The 19,289-nt window shown below is 43.7% G+C and overlaps 2 protein-coding genes across 5 annotated transcripts in view; both read right to left on the bottom strand.

The window, feature by feature from the left end:
* Window positions 1-19,289, bottom strand: part of LOC127588109 (vascular endothelial zinc finger 1-like) — a 288,931-nt gene that overhangs the window by 227,515 nt on the left and 42,127 nt on the right. The gene's annotated exons all lie outside the window — the stretch shown is intronic.
* On the bottom strand, window positions 10,488-19,286 carry omgb (oligodendrocyte myelin glycoprotein b). Of its 2 annotated transcripts, none has more exons than XM_052046690.1 (3): window positions 18,044-19,286; window positions 14,093-16,922; window positions 10,488-13,213 (listed from the first exon to the last, which is right to left on the bottom strand). In XM_052046690.1, exons 2-3 carry the CDS (start codon window positions 14,098-14,100, stop codon window positions 12,028-12,030), a joined length of 1,194 nt encoding a protein of 397 aa, XP_051902650.1. In that variant the 5' UTR covers window positions 14,101-16,922; window positions 18,044-19,286; the 3' UTR covers window positions 10,488-12,027. The 2 variants fall into 2 exon arrangements, with proteins under 2 accessions (XP_051902650.1, XP_051902651.1); XM_052046691.1 differs by having other exon boundaries at window positions 10,488-13,210.

Here is a 19,289-nt window from a genome sequence, read left to right as displayed (position 1 = left end):
CTCTAAAGCAGTTACGCCAGCACAAAGCCCATAAAACCTTTTGCTCTTCTGCCTTTCCCTGCACTCTTCACCGACAACGAGGTGCACATTATTTTCTGCTTATATACGCAAGCAAATATCTGAATTTGCCCGCAGAGTCTTTAACTGTGGTGTCGTTTTACATTGAGCTTCAGGCTCAATATGTTGTATATACACGGTGTAATACTGTAACCAGTCCAGACTACTAGTGCGCAATCATAAATAAATGCTCGATATCTTTTCAATGTTTGGACTTAAACCTCCCAAGCTTCTGACTGAAATGTGACTACCGAGCCTTTACTATCGTTTGCATTCAGAGAACTTTTGGTGAATAGGCCTGTCTATGAGGAACACTACCAGAGAGGCTTCCTTATCTGGCCTGGCAGCATGTTTTTCAAACAATGACTTCGATAAAAACCCAAATGACAACACTTTTCGTGGGGGGGCATTTGAGTAGATATCTCTAGTCAGGTGGCCACATTGCAGCCGCCTGTGTCTTGAGGGGGAAAAAAAGCAATCGGCGGCTATTCAGTGAAGCACACATCCGTCAAAATGCATGAAAGTGTGAATTCCTGTGAGACAGGGAAATCTACTTTTTGCTTTGTTGTTGCTCCCTGTCCTACATCATGCTATTTCCCAAAGTTATTTAATAAAAATTCCATGTTTAGCTTGACTAAGGGAGCAGCATGTTAGCTGTTCCGCTCAAATACGTCTCAGATTTTGCGATGAAGGTTGGCTTCTTCAATTTTCTTTTTTAAACATTGTTATCCCGGCCTTTCCATTCTGTGATTTTCGACAGCAGACAGCAAGGCAGACAAGTCAAATGTGATGGAAACGGCACCACCCCAAGTGTGACGTCTCGTAATATTTGATTGAGGTTTTCAAGCTAGCAAAATGAAATCTCCATCTCAAGCAGCTAGCATGTCATACTTTAGCGGAATTTGAATGACTGCCCTTATTTCATGCCAAGGTACGAGCAAAGATTCAATGATATTATATTAAGCCGTTGAAGGCTTTTTTAAAAGTTCTTGGTGAGGAAAATACTCTATTCTTGGCACGAGGAATTCTATGAACCAATCTGTGTGGAACCATAGTGAAACATTTACTGTCATATTTTTGGAGCGCAAGGATTTTTGAAAGCGTCAGTGTAAATGCATCCCCGCAGTTCAATAGCAAAAAGATGAACCTCTTTTCAAAAAGGGGGGGTGAGGGGGGCGCAATGGCGAAGCGCTTGTAACTAATCGAGCCTTTGCATGAAAACTGGAGGATTTGAGGCTTTAGAGAGAAGTAAAATTGATAGTGTGTGAAAGAGCTGAAAGGAGAAAGAAAGTGAGAGAAGCAGCAGAGTTATGAGATGGCGTTTTGGAGAGCAGGGCCTCCTATTTCCTGTTGCAGTAATCATTTTAAACCCTCGCAATATTCCCTTGACCTTGGCCAAATTGTTCTTGGATCACGTGTGGACGCCTCTCTCTGCACTTATTCCTGCGTCAGACTTGTGCTTGAAACACAAAACTGCTGTTCATGAGATTTCACATGTATGACTGTAATTGTTGTAATTGTTGCAGTTGCTCTCCTTATTGTGCACACACTCCCATTTGTAACAATCCGATGTGGGGGGGGGGGGGGGGGTCTCCTTTCACTTCCACAAATTTGCTCAATTGCTTGGGATATTAATCCAACAGGATGTTATCTTTTGGAGTTACCAAAAGATTCTCTATTGATCACTCTGGATTGAGTCATCATGCTTTTCTCTGGAGGGTTTATTGGAGTGGAGGGACGGGGGTGGGGGGTGGCTGTGAACCCGTGAAAGCTGCAGATGTGCACAAACTGTCTCCCTCTAGTGTCTTTTCCCCTCTGTTTGACTAAAGCGAGCGAGCCTCAGACTGCAGGGAGGAAGCCAGGCCGTAACATGCATAATTGACAGTCCTATTTCAGGAATTAGCCACCCACCAAACTGCAGTCTGTCAGCCCTTTTCATCTTGCTTAAAAAGCCCATTCTGGGCATAAATGATCAGTTGAAACTAGTGAAATGAATGCAAGATTCTTGTTTTCATCATCAACGTGTTTGTTTTCCCAGAGGTGGTTATCATATGTCCACCTTTGTTACGACAGAGAGACTATTTGAAGGCGGATCAGTGGAAAGGATGTTCTGGTGATAAATGATTTCTTTCATTATTCCTGCTTTAACTCCACAGATGAGTTAATTAAACTGTGCCAGAGGCTACACACTAACATTCCACATAGATGGGGCCACTGCGATATGCAGACATTTAATCACATTACTAAGAAATGAAAGTGTAATATTGATGTTGTGATGATAACCATGGGACCAGAAATGGGACTGATTGTCACTGTAAATATGACTTGTACAATTAATTGAATATCGATTACATACACCAATTAATTTTGCCAAACAAATGCTTACATAAATACTATGTAGCCAAAAGCATAATGGCTAATGACAAGCATGAAAATGACAAAAGTGTGCTTTATAAAAACAAAAAATTCAACCAACCATGATGTGCATCAGTTTATTAGCAAGACATTATACTCTTCACTACATGACAAAGTTGCCGGTATCCACCTCCGTGTTCCTTTTCCATTATGTGTCAAAATGGGGAAGTCACCGTCCTGAACTGACTACATGATATGTAAGGGGGGTGGGGGGGTTGGGATATATAGAACTCAAACAACTTGGAAGAAAAACCAATGTAATGGTGCAGATTGTGTTTCACATCAGAGCTTTCCGCTTTATCTAAAGTCTATATGAATCTAGGTGGGATCATGTTTCTCAACCAGAATAGCACTTAGGAGAGCACGGACCTCTGCCAAGGTTGAGCTGGTATTAGTGGTGAGTTTGCTTTTTTAACTGCATTGTCATGATCAGCAGGTTAGGTGATGAGCAGAGTATATTCGGCCAAACAAACCAAAAAAAAAAAAAAAAACGAGGCTGTCGATGATAATAATGAAGAGCTTTCTCTTTGAAGCCAAAAATGCCTATTGCACATTGAGCCTAAACCGACTGAACTGCCTTGCGGTGTGCTTGGTGCCGCAATGAGCTTTCAAGAGTGGGCGAATTCAGTTGCCATTGTGCGCAACGTCGTGACATCACAGAAGTCACAGCCAATCAAAAACGTGTGTCTCGGTTTTTCGTGGGATGAGTGCAAGTTGCCAACTGAGTTGGAAGAGTTATCGATCTTTCATTATTGTTCATTTTTATTTCATTTTATTTTTTTTTGGATACAGTTAGTTCATATATATATATATATATATATATATATATATATATATATTATTTTTACGTTAAAAAATTCAGTAATATTTTAACGTCAAATGTGATTTATTTTCCATTGTATATTGACAACCACGATGAGATTGAGATTGGTATTTGTTTTCAAATCAAATGATGAACATGTCATTTGGCCCTTGTATTAAAAAAGCATTTAGATGTGAGACTCTTTAGGCCAATGCTGTTCAATTACGAGCGGATGACGATGACATCATTTACCTGCTCCACTGGGCCAGGAGATAAGTACATGCCCCCGCTGCTCCCACCAAGCCTCGGGAGTCTCAGATGACTTCAGCAAGAGCATTTGCGCCGCACATGATGGAGGACGGTGTTCAAGCCCTGCGATCCTGTCACCTGTACTGAAGGCAGCGGGAGGGCTGAGGTGCCTGTCGACATTTTGGAGAGCTCTGTCGAGTATAGCTTCATTGAGAGAGGAAATGTAAAACACTGTTACAGTATGTCTCAAATGTTTTTGTTTTGTTTTGTTTTTTAGCAGAATGTTTCAAATTCTTGCGCATTTGTGCTTTTGTTCTGTCTGCAAATTCTATTCAAATTACAGTAATGAGACATTATTCATGATCTGGATGTTACTAAAAGAAACACTACAACAAAAATACCCCCAATTATATCAATTATATCAATTATATATATATATATATATATATATATATATATATATATATACCCCTCCGTGAGTCGTCACCTTACCGTGGTGGAGGGGTTTGTGTGTCCCAATGATCCTAGAAGCTAAGTTGTCTGGGGCTTTATGCCCCTGGCAGGGTCACCCATGGCAAACAGGTTCTAGGTGAGGGGCCAGACAAAGCACGGCTCAAAAGACCCCAATGACGACAAAAATAAATGGATCTAGGTTTCCCTTGCCCGGACGCGGGTCACCGGGGCCCCCCTCTGGAGCCAGGCCTGGAGGTGGGGCTCGTTGGCAGGCGCCTGGTGGCCGGGCTTACACCCATGGGGCCCGGCCGGGCACAGCCCGAAGAGGCAACGTGGGTCCCCCTTCCCATGGGCTCACCACCCATGAGAGGGGCCAAAGGGGTCGGGTGCAATGCGAGCTGGGCGGCAGCCAAAGGCGGGGACCCTGGCGGTCCGATCCTCGGCTGCAGAAGCTAGCTCTTGGGACATGGAATGTCACCTCTCTGGCAGGGAAGGAGCCCGAGCTGGTGTGTGAGGCAGAGAATTTCCGACTGGATATAGTCGGACTTGCCTCCACACACAGCCTGGGTTCTGGTACCAGTTCTCTCGAGAGGGGTTGGACTCTCTTCCACTCTGGAGTTGCTCACGGCGAGAGGCGCAGAGCAGGTGTGGGCATACTCATTGCCCCCCGGCTCAGTGCCTGTACATTGGGGTTCACACCGGTAGACGAGAGGGTTGCCTCCCTCCGCCTTCGGGTGGGTGGACGGGTCCTGACTGTTGTTTGTGCATATGCACCAAACAGCAGCTCAGCATACCCACCCTTTTTGGAGTCCTTGGAGGGTGTGCTGGAGAGTACTCCTGCTGGGGACTCCATTGTTCTGCTGGGGGACTTCAATGCTCACGTGGGCAATGACAGTGATACCTGGAGGGGCGTGATTGGGAGGAACGGCCCCCCCGATCAAAACCCGAGTGGTGTTTTGTTATTGGACTTCTGTGCTCGCCACGGATTGTCCATAACGAACACCTTGTTCAAACATAAGGGTGTCCATATGTGCACTTGGCACCAGGACACCCTAGGCCGCAGTTCGATGATCGACTTTGTAGTTGTATCATCGGATTTGCGGCCGCATGTTCTGGACACTCGGGTGAAGAGAGGGGCGGAGCTGTCAACTGATCACCACCTGGTGGTGAGTAGGCTCCGATGGTGGGGGAAGATGCCGGTTCGTCCTGGCAGACCCAAACGTATAGTGAGGGTTTGTTGGGAGCGTCTGGCGGAATCCCCTGTCAGAAGGAGTTTCAACTCCCACCTCCGACAGAGCTTTTCCCATGTTCCGGGGGAGACGGGGGGCATTGAGTCCGAGTGGACCATGTTCCGTGCCTCTATTGTTGAGGCGGCCAATCTGAGTTGTGGCCGTAAGGTGGTTGGTGCCTGTCGTGGCGGCAATCCTCGTACTCGCTGGTGGACACCAGCAGTAAGGGATGCCGTCAAGCTGAAGAAGGAGTCCTATCGAGCCTTTATGGCCTGTGGGACCCCAGAGGCAGCTGACGGGTATCGACTGGCCAAGCGGACCGCGGCTTCGGTGGTCGCCGAGGCAAAAACCCGAGCGTGGGAAGAGTTCGGTGAGGCCATGGAAGCCGACTTCCGGACGGCTTCGAGGAAATTCTGGTCCACCATCCGACGACTCAGGAGGGGGAAGCAGTGCACCACTAACACTGTGTACAGTGGGGATGGGGCGCTGCTGACTTCGACTCGGGACGTTGTGAACCGGTGGGCAGAGTACTTCGAAGACCTCCTCAACTCCACCAACACGCCTTCCTTTGAGGAAGCAGAGCCTGGGGACTCTGAGGTGGGCTCTCCTATCTCTGTGGTTGAAGTCACCGATGTGGTTAAAAAGCTCCTCGGTGGCAAGGCCCCAGGGGTGGATGAGATCCGCCCGGAGTTCCTCAAGGCTCTGGATGTTGTGGGGCTGTCCTGGTTGACACGCCTCTACAACATCGCGTGGTCAACAGGGAGAGTGCCTCTGGATTGGCAGACCGGGGTGGTAGTCCCTCTTTTTAAAAAGGGGGACCGGAGGGTGTGTTCCAACTACAGAGGGATCACACTCCTCAGCCTCCCTGGTAAGGTCTATTCAGGGGTGCTGGAGAGGAGGGTCTGTCAGGAAGTCGAGCCTCAGATTGAGGAGGAGCAGTGTGGTTTTCGTCCCGGCCGTGGAACAGTGGACCAGCTCTACACCCTTAGCAGGGTCCTTGAGGGTATGTGGGAATTCGCCCAACCAGTCTACATGTGTTTTGTGGACTTGGAGAAGGCGTTTGACCGTGTCCCTCGGGGAGTTCTGTGGGGGGTGCTTCGTGGGTATGGCGTACCGAACCCCCTGATACGGGCTGTTCGGTCACTATACCACCGATGTCAGAGTTTGGTTCGCATTGCCGGCAGTAAGTCGGAACCGTTTCCAGTGGGGGTAGGACTCCGCCAAGGCTGCCCTTTGTCGCCGATTCTGTTCATAACCTTTATGGACAGAATTTCTAGGCGCAGCCGAAGCGTTGAGGGAGTCTGTTTTGGGGGCCTCAGTATTACATCCCTGCTTTTTGCAGATGATGTGGTGCTGTTGGCTCCTTCAAACGGGGCTCTACAACTCTCACTGGAGCGTTTCGCAGCCGAGTGTGAAGCGGTTGGGATGAAAATCAGCACCTCCAAATCTGAAACCATGGTCCTCAGTCGGAAAAGGGTGGATTGCCCCCTCCGGGTCGGGGAGGAGATATTACCCCAAGTGGAGGAGTTTAAGTATCTTGGGGTCTTGTTCACGAGTGAGGGCAGGAGGGAGCGAGAGATCGACAGGCGGATCGGTGCAGCGTCTGCTGTGATGCGGACGTTGTATCGGTCTGTCGTGGTAAAGAAGGAGCTGAGCCAAAGGGCGAAGCTCTCAATTTACCGGTCGATCTACGTCCCAACCCTCATCTATGGCCACGAGCTATGGGTCGTGACCGAAAGAACGAGATCCCGGATACAAGCGGCCGAAATGAGTTTTCTCCGCAGGGTGTCCGGGCTCTCCCTTAGAGATAAGGTGAGGAGCTCGGTCATCCGGGAGGGGCTCAGAGTCGAGCCGCTTCTCCTCCACATCGAGAGGAGCCAGATGAGGTGGCTTGGGCATCTGATTCGGATGCCTCCTGAGCGCCTCCCTGGTGAGGTGTTCCGGGCATGTCCCACCGGGAGGAGACCCCGAGGAAGACCCAGGACACGCTGGAGAGACTACGTCACCCAGCTGGCCTGGGAACGCCTCGGAATCCCCCGGGGAGAGCTGGAAGAAGTAGCTAGGGAGAGGGAAGTCTGGGCTTCCCTGCTAAAGCTGTTGCCCCCGCGACCCGGCCCCGGATAAGCGGTAGATGATGGATGGATGGATGGATATATATATATATATATATATATATATATATATATATATATATATATATCTTCTATATATATAACTTCTGCCAGTCTTTTCTATCATTTCTGTTACATTTTCCCCACTTACTGATTACCACCATGCATTCTTGTCTGATATTGCACAAAAAAAGACCTTAACACTGACCTTGCCTTGTCTGTGCCATCGAGACAACAAGCAAGATCCACTACAACCGCAGAACACCCACCCCCACCCTCCGACACCCCCCACCCCCAACTATGCTGAAGGGTTGAATTTTGCCTGTCTCATCAGTCTCTCTGCTTCGGCTGGTATACGCCTTGTTATTTCCGAATTCCTACACATTCCCTTTTCAGTTGATCAACACCCAGATGGGAAAACATTGCTCTTGGCTGAAAGAGACGGCGAGCCACTTGGCATATAGACGCAAGCTGTCAATACAGATTAGCTTTTATCAGATAAACTTTATGTGCAACATTGGAGCGCCCTTTGGTTGGGTAACAGCCTGATTTGGGGTTAAGATTGATAGTGTGACTGTGCGGGTGGGTCAAAGCAGGTACAAAATGTTTGTTATTGTGTTTAATATGACAAAATGATAGCCCACTATAATCATGATAAAAGGTAAACAGCAATGCACCTTTTAGAGGTCAATCGCATTGTGATTTTTTTCCCCCCGAATATTTCAATTGCACTTTAATATGTGATTATTTTATATCTCATCTCGTAATTTTAACATAAAACACCAATAAATGAATCTGTTACAATAAACAATATCAGCCATGCGACTCCTACGGGTGTGAGCGACGTGGCCACCAGGCGGCAGCATATCACAATTGTTTAAAAAAAAACGAAGATCTTGACTAATCTACTGTATGTGACTCAGTAATGTCCAGTAATATTCGTCTTTTTTCTCACAAGATAAAGATCATATGCCCAAGAGTGTTGTTATGCATTAAAATTGCTGTTCCTCAAAGCGTTATAACACCACCACATAGATGCTATGCAATGCCGTTTCACAATATGTATTAGCATTAAGCTAGCTATCTTAAAGACCAAGTTATGACGTTGTTTACACACAACACATACCTGTACACAACTTGTAACTCCTTGTCGTGTGTGTAGTTGGACACTGAACTTCAAGTGGGAGTCACATTAAACGAAGGGAAGGCTCTTTTTTGGAGAGGAGTTTGCCATGCCAAACTCCTGTTTGATAAATTAAAGCAAAATTCCAGATGAAAGTCACGTCTCAAACAACTCCCAAAGTGTTTGTTTGTATCTCAAGGGACCGCTGTAATTTGATTTGATTTAGATATTTCCCATACTTTGTTTTGCAAAGGCTCAAAGAAACTACTCGAAATTAAATTTGTCATACAAAGTGTCTTCACAATATTTGATAACTCCGTTTTGTAAGCAAAAATGCATTCCATTGTTTTCTGAATGTGGCCCTCAAAAGCAAAAGATTGGACTCCCCTGGTTTCAAGGGCCGTTTAGATGCGTTTCCCACAGAATAGGGAATAGTGCACCTAAGAGAAAAGTGTAGTTATATTCCCTTTCAGTAATGCTTTTCTTTTCACCACATGTGGTGGGTGATGCATGTCATAGTTGCATGCTGTGAAATTTGAAGGGATTCTTTGAATAGAATCAAACATTAAAAGGGCAGCGGGCTGTATTACGTGCAAAGGCGTAAAGCGTAATAGTCACTGTAAAAGGAAAGAGTCAGTCCACTCCAACATAGCAAACAAGCCCAGGCAGAGAGATGAAGAGGGGGAGGCAATGGCAGCAGCAAATGATACAAGCCTTCTACACCTTGTCAGTTATTAGGAGAAGAGAAATCTGACACAACTTTGTGTTGTCTGGAAAAAGCAAAATAATTGGCTAGTATGAGGCAGCAATACCTCCTACAGTACACTACTTTGAAGAGACTGTCATAAAGTTCTGAAGCTAAAAGCAACTGTGGAGCTGAAATACAAATTAGAAAATACAGTATATTCACAAATTTGTCATGGGGGTGCATATTTTTGAGGTTGAAAAATGCATGAATTTTAATGCGAGACCATTATGACTTATTGCATTTCTCCACGGCAACTGCAGTGTATTTGTTAGTGGCATATTGTGGGGAAGTACAAACCATAAAAAGATACAACTAAAACATAACTTCCGTCTTATTTCACAGCAATACAATGGTTTTTGCCTTTGACGAATTACTTTCTGCGAGAAATGTCGAACGTTTCATTCTTACATGACAGAACCATCTGTTAAGAAATAAAAATATGCTCGTAGTTGGACCTCTCGGTACACTTTTCAGGGCCGCTTTACAATCGTGAGCCAACAGGCATTATGAAATGATTACACCAGTCAAGGACTAATTTTTTTTTTTAATCAGAGATGAATCTAAACTTTTAACAACAACAATAATAACAATAACAACAACACTAACACTGGCAGCTCCAGGCTACAAATACCAACGTACTGTATTTGTGAGTATGTTCGAACCTACTTGCTTGAATGTACATTTGAATATATTTAAATATGCTTGAATGTAATATTTTTATTCCACATTTGCATCTCCACGCTCCCACGGGTAGTCAACCTTGTTAGTCATTTTATTTTAAGATTTTGGCCTTATATTTAAAAGTGTTCCTGAGTCCTTCACTGAAAGAAAGTCTTGCCTCAGCTAAAGGAAATCAAGCAAAGTATGATGCTGTTACCACCATAATTAACCGTGGGCATAATAATCTTCAGATGTTGTTTATGCACCAAGCATACTTTTTTTTTCTTCAAAATATTAACCAGGCCTCAGATGTGTTCATTTCCAATAGCTGCTGTATTTGTTCATTTTGCAACCATTTTTAAGAAAACAAACAACCTTAAATTTGAGTTATTGCACTATGATTACCTTTCAAAGATGTGTTTGGAGTAGGTAGTTGTCAACTGTGATTAAGTGTGAAAAAAGGCCTGACTGGGATTAATGCTTTTATGCTTAGTTAGTATGCTTACTCAGGGGAGATGTAGTTGCTGAATAATTCATCATCGTGTTGTAGAATAAAAACACCACGTCCGAATGTATAAAGTGCAGCACAACAAGGTCTGCGGGAAAAGAGGTTTTGACACAAAAGTGACAAAACAAAGAATTCGGATTTGTGCATAATTTTATTTGGAGACACGCGTTACTCGATGCAATGTTGTTTTAAAAAAATAAATCTACCTACTGCTAGGTCAGCTACATTCATCTGCATCAACAAAAAGCAATGGATGAACATCCTGAATACTCTGCAGCAAATGAGCACGATGTTAATCATTCCTGGCAGTTTCTGAAAATGTATTCGTGAACCACTATCGCATACGCTGCGACTACATAAGGCTGGAAAAGTTAAATAAGCCCAATAAATCATTTCAGCTTTTTAAAATAAACGGTAATAATGAAGTTAAAATATAATAAATCATAATCATGAGATATTTGAGGATCTATTGATTGAAGGCTGTGCCTTCAAAGCTGCATTCAGCTTTTAATGTAGAACTTGAGTGTAGAGTGCCATCATGTGCCCAAATCTGCCCATTGCAAGACACTTCACTTTGGAATTAGTGTTGGTTCTTTTCAGGGATAGCTCTTAAAAAGCAAAGCAACGTGTAGGGAATTCACGAAATACCCATCGCATATTTAAAGTCCACTTCTCAAAAATTCACTTTGACGTTTTTTTGGCCCTCTGTGAATCCAATTCCCAACATTGATCTGAGAACAAAAAAACAAACAAACCAAAAAAAACCCTAGTAGTGGTTTTGTAATCTTTCTGAAACGTCCCAAGTTGCGACAAGATGTCACCAAACATAAACACTAACTGGTATCAAAGATAGAATTCAAAGTTACATATCAAGCGAGAAACAATATTTCCATATTGTGTTGAAGCTAAAGTTTTGCCGTACGTACGTGCACACTTTTTTTTTTTTTTTTTAAAAAGGACAATCACAATATTATTGACATTAAACTATTTTGGAACTATGGTTTGTGGTCTGTTCATAGTTTAAACTTTGAAAAAAGGTACTTTTGTTTGTATTATATAAGTACTTTTATATGTATTAAAGAAATGCAGTTTTTATAAAGAATATGAGAAAACTGATATATAAAGGAGAAAGAATGAGTATGTATATATATATATATATACACAAAACCTAAAGGCGTATAAATAGATAAGTACAGTACACATAAGGGGGAAAAGTATTTGATGATGTGTAGATTTTCTTTTTCTTTGTATTGAAAAAAGATCAATTCATATTAATACATAACAAGGGCTAGGACTAGATAAATTATTTACTTCCTCCTCCTTTGAACATAAAACTATGACAATGTCTGTCTTCATTTTTTCCTTAGATCATTTTTACTTGCCTTCACTTTTGTCAATCTGTTATTGTATTCTATGTTCTATATATGTTCAATTAATTAATTAAATTAATTGAACAATGATTAATTAATTAATTAATCAATCAATCATGGACAGATACTTTGTGGGCGGTGGGGGATGAGATTGGTGTGTGTGTGGGGTGGGGGGGGGGTGTTGGGGAATTGTGATTGTTAACGTAAATAAATAATCCCACTCAGGTGTTTACATTGCATTGGGTCTCTACATGCTAAAAGTCTGTTTAGATGTGTTATGTTAGCTTCGTGTCAACCAGGCTTCAGAGACCTTGAGGCAGCGTGAGAGAAAGGAGCCCGAAGGTGACCGGAAGAAAGGGTGAGAAGAAGTTAGTCTGACCAATGTTGTCGGCACAACCGGACGACGAGGCATCCTCCTTCCGAAGAGTGCTTGTCTTCTTTACCTGGATAGCGGTGCTTTCTGTTGCAAAGAAGTAGTCGGTTACCTTCACTGGTCTTTTTGTCGTGACTCGAGTTGTTCCTGTGAATGAGAAACCAGGTGGGGTTTTGTTAGCAACACTATGGAAATGGACGTGCGGTGTACGATCTGCAGAAACTGAAGCCTTCGCGGAGTCCTGGGACGACACTTGTGTGCTCTCCACCACAAGAGGAAGACTGAGGGAGGTTAAGTTCCATCGTCCTGTCTTTAACCCGCCGCAGATCGGTTGAGGGTGACAGGGGCAGCCCAAGACGAGAGCGGGGGTACGTTGCACCCAGGATAGGAGGTAGGTCACGTCAGCCTCCGGGTGGCAGGCCCAAGGGTTGTTGCCCAGCGTGAGAACCCGAAGCGACGTCACCTTATCAAACACCCCGAAAGGGAATTCGGAAAGGCGGTTGGCGTGGAGGTAGAAGAAGGATAAATTGGGAAGTCGGTCCAGCGATCCCGGCAGCACTTGCACAAGTGAATTGTGGGAGATGTCGATGATCTCCAGGCGTGTGGGCAGGTTGGTCGGAAAAGTCCAGAGGTGATTGTAGCTCAAATTGAGTGCACACAAATTGATCAGCGTATTGTTAATGAAAACGGTCCTCTCTAACTTGTTGTCGGAGAGGTCAAGCACCCTCAGGTTCCACTGGTGGATCGTATCGTTCTTGTCCAACAGGACGATTCGGTTGGAGGCGGCGCGGAGCTGCCAAAGGGAACGAGGCAAGCGCTCAGGCAGGCGACTCAGGCGGTTGTGCGAAATATCGAGGACGCGCAGGTGCGTGTAGGGGGCGAGCGCGCCGTCCAGGTTCTCAAGTCGGTTGTGGGACAAGTCGAGGGAGCGCAGGTCGCGCCGGAGGCCGTCGGGCAGCTCTCGCAGGGCCCTCCGTGAGCAGTCCACGTCCCTGTGGCTGCGGCCGCAGGAGCAGGCGGCGGGGCACGCGGCCAGGGCTCGTAACCCAAGCAACAAGACAAGCAGGAGCTCCAGAGGGGCCTCATTAGGGGACAGATTCTGCAGTGAACGCCTGCTTGGAGAAAGAGAGGGAGAGTGCCGTATTATGGTTCGTCTTATGCAGCATCTTCGCCTCAGGAGAGGATGCTGTGTAAGTAAGATTGATGCTTGTAGTGTGGACTGTGAATACGGAGGATTTATAGACTGTACATCGACTCCCTGGTAGCAAACTATGGGTTGGAGGCCACTGCTCTGAACAGCACTGGAGCTGCCCCTCTCTCATGCTGGGGTTGTTTGCACACACACATTCTTGCAGCCCACAGCATTGTTTGCCGGTAAATACCATCACGCTGTATGTCAATTTAATGCCGGAGGAAATTCTCCTGTCAGGTTACACAGCATTCGAAATCCATTCAGGTTCAATTATTTCTTTTGGTACAGAACTGGATTGCTCTTATCTCTTTTAACCTTTTTCAGGGACAGTGGTGACGACAGCGGACAGCTGATCGTGATATCAGGTTACAGGGGGCATGAAAGGGTTAAAGAATGCGATTTCCTATATTTAAGAGCAATGTTCATGTTCAAAGTGTCATACTGTGCATAATGTTAGAGTGGCCTACAATAATACATATCAGGAGGTAGCTGGAGAATTTTTTTTTTGACAACCATTGAAATAAAAAAATTAAAATGAACCGAATGGCGCAGCATCAAATGCTTTTTAAAATTCTTTATAAAAATGCATTTCAAGTTTCCAGCCTGTGTTGAATGAGACGCAAAGGATTTCGCTGATTAACCTGTCAATCTAAGATATACACAAATGACGACAGAATTTAAAAAAAAAGACACATCAACTGCCTTTAAGGCAAAACATAACTCCTGTTATGCAAACTCAATATGCTTTTGGTGGGGACGACGACAACAACAACAACAACTAGAGAACTAATCCACAACTCACCTTCTCATTTTGTCTTTTCAGGGCTCCTTTGTGCTGTGCAGACACTCACGCTTTCAACCTTGAGACAAGTTGGCTCGAAAAAGAATGCGAGCCTTGTACACGTCCAGTGTTTGGTACTGAAGACGTTTTCAATGGGGGCCCCTTTTTCGTCCTCAAATTGATGTCGCCCGTCTCTGAAGATGGATCTTTTGGGTGGGCGCGATCAAGCTGTAGCTGCCGAGTAGTGGGGAGGGTGTTTTTTTTTTCTTTCAGAGAGAGGGACATTGGAAGGGAGAGGAATGGGAGAAAAACAGAATACATAACAGAGGGGCTGGGCTCCTCTGAGGGAAACTTCTCATCAATCCTCGTTCAATCCGGCGGCTTTCACACTTTATTTTCAGCATTTAGCAACTAATACTCTTGAAGTAGTTACACTGGGCGGTCTGCTCATGTTGAAAAGAAATGAGAGTGTTGTCACTTCAATCAATGGGATTCCAATGGAAAACATCCCTCGACGGAGGAAAATGAGCAACCGCGCGTTGTTATGCTAAATGTAAATAAGGGAGGCGTTAGATTGATTGCGGATGATTCTCATCCACTGCATCATCCCGTTTGTTGGCAGCGGTGCGCACAGTGCGGCCGCTGTGGACTGTTTACGTTGAGGCCAATGAGTGCTACACTGGAAGGAAAAAAAACAACTTTTTAAAATGCTATTGTTTATATGTGAAACAGATGGCATGCTTTGGTTAAACCAACACACCTTTTCTCAAAAAAATAATAAAATAAAATATAGATCAGAATTAAAAATGTAATTTCGAAAAATGTGACCCTCTCCCTAATAATGTTACAAATTTATTCTAGTGAAATAAAAATTTTATTTCTTTCCCACAAAATTGTGTTTTTTCAGAGTTATTTTTCACTTTTTTTCCTTTTTTTTTTTTTTACAAGAATGGAATTAAAAGTCAAAAAATGAACCGCTCACGTCAAGTTCTTTGAAAATCCTTCTCGCTTACATACTAAAAAAAAAATCATCCTTTTAAAAATGCTTTCGCATCTCGGCGCATGCAGCAGAGAAGGCCGACATCCGTCTAATCACTTTTCACAGCGCTTCACTTCAATTTTGTACAACAACAGCAGATGAATTTATATGAACAATTGTGAGACAATAAACAAAGGAACAAAATTGCTTTCGATGGTTGCTTGTAATTTTTATCTGCTTGTCACTTACTTAGTATAGTATTCCATTGATGCCAATATACCACAAATTGGCACCAAAGCATATTTTTTTGTGTAATTTATATTTCTCCCTAATTTCAACTCAACTCAACTGTATTTATAGAGCACTTTCATACAGCCATCGCTTCATACAAAGTTCTGTACATGGAATTTCAACGTAGTAATTTGACACCAAAATGCCACAGGAGGGTGTCAAAGAACTATTTTTGTCTAAATGAACCAACGTAACTCCAAGATGCCACAAGATGGCTCCAAAGCACGATTGTAGTCTATATGAAACAACTTAACTCATTTCAACGTAGTTCCTTGTCCCCATTTTGCCACAAAAGGGCGCCGAAACAATATTTAGTGTAAATGATCTGCAACTCATTTTAACATATTTCAGATGGTGTAAAACGACAATATTTTAAAATCTAAATGAAAATCCTTAACAACTCCAAGATGCCACACGATCCAAACCACTACTTAAATGAAATTCTTTTCAACAAAATGCCAAAAGATTTTGCCATAGCAGCATTTTGGGTAAATGATACTCTTTTCAATTCAACTCATTTTAGCATAGTTAACAATATAACACAATACGGCAGCAAAGTAAAACTTTTATTGCTTTGACGAGAGCAGAAAAACGGCGGTTTACTTTTCAGCCAGTAAAAGAGGTGAGTTTACCCCTCCTCCTCCCCTCCCAGCCAAATGAGAAAAATATGTTAATTTGCGTACGACACACAGTTATGTGGGGACTTGCTGCAAATAAACAAACTGGTGGATTGGACGGCCCTGCTGTAAAACAAAAGCTGTGTAGCGATTTGGCAATACGATGCTAAAATACAAGTAGTTAAAAGGAACACCGCCCCCCCCTGACTCCCTCCCCCAACCCCACACACAGAATGCTAAACCACATCTTTTTGTTTCTCCGTTCCATCAGGGAAGGCGGCAGCTGAAGCATTGGCATCACCAGTTTTTTGCTGTGTCAGACAGGATGAATCATCCACTAGGGTGACATCAGCAGCTTCTTTGCTTTTGGCAGCCTCTTCAGCCTCCTGCTCCCCTTTTCCCTTTTCTCCGTTCTTACATACCTTCACATCTTTCTGTGTTTCATTCAAGTCAGTCAGTAGCATACTGGTCTCTTTGGCTTCCGTCTCCAAGTTACTTTTGCATTTCCCATCCGATTCCATCTGCTTTGCGAAGTCGCTTCCCAGCATCCTGATGCGTTTGCTCATCTGGCACACTTTGCAGGTCAGCATTGAAGTGGACAGGAGAAGAATGAGGCAGATTAGGATCAGGCCTCCTGTTAGCATCATGAGTGGGATGCAGTTATGAGTGTCCAACATGCCCACGGGTGTTGCGATGCTGCTTGGCGTCAAATTCGGCAAAGGGTTCGGTTTAGAGGTGCTTCTCACGGCAGAGAGTAATGGAGTGGTGGCGGCTTGGGATGATGGACGTGGAGACATAGCACTGGCTGCCACATTTTCTTCTGGTGTTCTTTGGTTCGGAGTTGTGGCCAACAAGGCAGTCACATTATAAGAGTTGTTTTGAGCACCACACATCAGAGCCCTGAGTATAATTGCACCGTAAAACAGGGGGTGGAATGTGAGGGCTTTCATTGTTGCTAATGTAGCTGAAAAAGAATAATGAGAACAAGTGAGTCAGCACTGGTTAGCTAACTAGGTCAAACAAACCAAACCACAAGCAACTGCGGAATAAGGGTACCGTAAGTCACGAGCAAGTAAACAACCAAGAAAATAATACAAGTCAATAATTGGTATAAAAGTTGCATATTGGTGAGCAACATTGAGATGCTTAAAATTAGCAGAAGCAATATGCGTAAGCAACATTGGTGAGTAGATCACGAAAGATGAAGACGATTCATGCAAATACAATAAGATCAATGACACTGAGTAACTAGGTATTCAAAGTAGCATATTTGTGCATATTAATGTAAGTGATAAGAACAAGGTTATAGTAATAAGGAATCCCGTATGTAAGTAAACCAAATGTTTCTACGTCAATGACTAAGCATGTAATTCAGCCGTAACTTGGCATAAAATACGTAGCAAGTTGAAATATATGGGTGGAGATATGCAAATAAGGAGGTGGGTAAGATCGAACATGAATGCATTAACCATATGTAAGAAAATAACAGTTAACTAGAAACTGTAAGAAACAAGGTAAACACATCAAGGAGGCAAACAAATAGGCATGAAACTCACTTGTATTGATCAGAAACCAGTTAGTATCGAAGCCCACGACTACGGATTAATTAACTCGCTTGTTAGGGGGAATGAAGTAATAGGCAACAAAGGTGATAGAAAGGTCATAGAAGTATCATCTATACATCACTAATATGTCGACAAATAACATGTAAGTAAACACTGAAGGCTGCAATCAATTTATGAGCAACCAAGTATTAAACAAATCACATAAATCAAGGAAGTAGTATCTCATAAGGTGAATACGCAGGTACGAGTATGGGCTAGTTAGTCAGTTAAATAGCTGGACAAGTAAATAGTTATGACTAAGTAGCTAAGTAGTAACTAACAAAATAAGTACATTAAGAGGACATATATAAATAAGCATGCAAGTCACTTGGAATATATTTCAGTATTTACCTTAACTTGAAGGGAAGCTACCTTAATTCGGTAGGTAAGTAACCTATGTCTGCAAATAAGCAGGTATGCGAGAACTGAAATAGGTCTAAAGGTATTGGAAGGAAAAAAAAAAAGAAGTCACTTAACTTACATTGGATGTGATCGATTCGGAGATGCCCAACTTGCTTGAGGAGAAAAGCAGAAGAGCTGAAGATGAGCGTGCGAAACACTCATTGACAGTGAGAGAAATCAATGGCGTGTAAAAGCTGTCTCGGGCGTACTTCTCCATTTGAGTTATAATGAGAAAAGGAAGTGGCTTTTACTGAGAACATCTGTGGGGTGGAACACTACAAAATGGCACGATCACAGCGAAATGATTCGTCTCGTTGGTAAAAATGCATATGATCATGGCAGTGGATGCAAGACGTTAAGTCAACATGCTTTGAAAAGATGCTGTATACCACTTTTTCTTTTGACGCTGGTCGTATAACTTGGGCCTCAGCGGGCTACAAAGTATATGCACATTTGATTACACTGATTTTAGAGTGTTGCGGGATCGGCTGAAAAAGGCACTTTATACTTGAACAGCACCTGGTGGGAAATAAAGAACACGTGTAAGGAACTGAGAGCAGGTCCCAAGCATGCGGTACAGACATTTTTTTCTTCCCCTAGTTGTTTCAAGTTATAAAAGCAGGTGCTTATAATTGATGAATAGAAACAAGGGTAGCTGACTTAATTCCGCAAATATAACAAAATGCAAAAGGACAATTTGTCATTTGACGGTCCAGTGGAGAAAGAGGACATTTTGTGTCTGCTCTCGGTGCCCCCCCCCTCCTCCCCCCGGCAAGGTCATGTGATCCACGAGCACCTTCTTCTGTGCAGTATGAGTGTGCAAAAATCCATCCCTCCCCCCCTTCTTATCAGTCAATGTTTCTCATTTTACTGACACGTAGCGAGACTCTTGATTGATTCCTCGCCGAAATGACTCCCCGAGGCGGCAAGGTGAAACGCAAGGTGTTTTTGTTTTGCTGCTGTTGAGGCTTTAAAGTTTGGTCTAAAACAAGATGAGGACCAGCAAGTAGATTAGGACACCCAGATAAATGTGCTTCACTGGAATGTCCAATCGATATTTGGATGACCCAGATGCAACCTAGCGAGGGTGAGTCGCCCTCTGTTGCTGGGTTGGTGACTTTCCTATGCAGTAAACGGCCACGCTATGATGTCAAGCGCATTTTTTTATTCTCTGTAAATTTCCTGTTCATTGGGGAATTTTTTAAAAATCCATGTGATTCCTACCCAAAGAGGTTTGCGATTGCCTGCGGATGACGCAAGATGATGTAGCTTTTCTTTTGTTAGAGACAGCCACGGCATGACTAATTGAATAGCTTCCCCTCAAT

The sequence above is a fragment of the Hippocampus zosterae genome, chromosome 16 (genome assembly GCF_025434085.1).
Source record: "Hippocampus zosterae strain Florida chromosome 16, ASM2543408v3, whole genome shotgun sequence".
NCBI lineage: Eukaryota > Metazoa > Chordata > Actinopteri > Syngnathiformes > Syngnathidae > Hippocampus > Hippocampus zosterae.
Note: the sequence above shows the minus strand (reverse complement) of the source record. Positions and strands in the feature narration are given on the sequence as shown.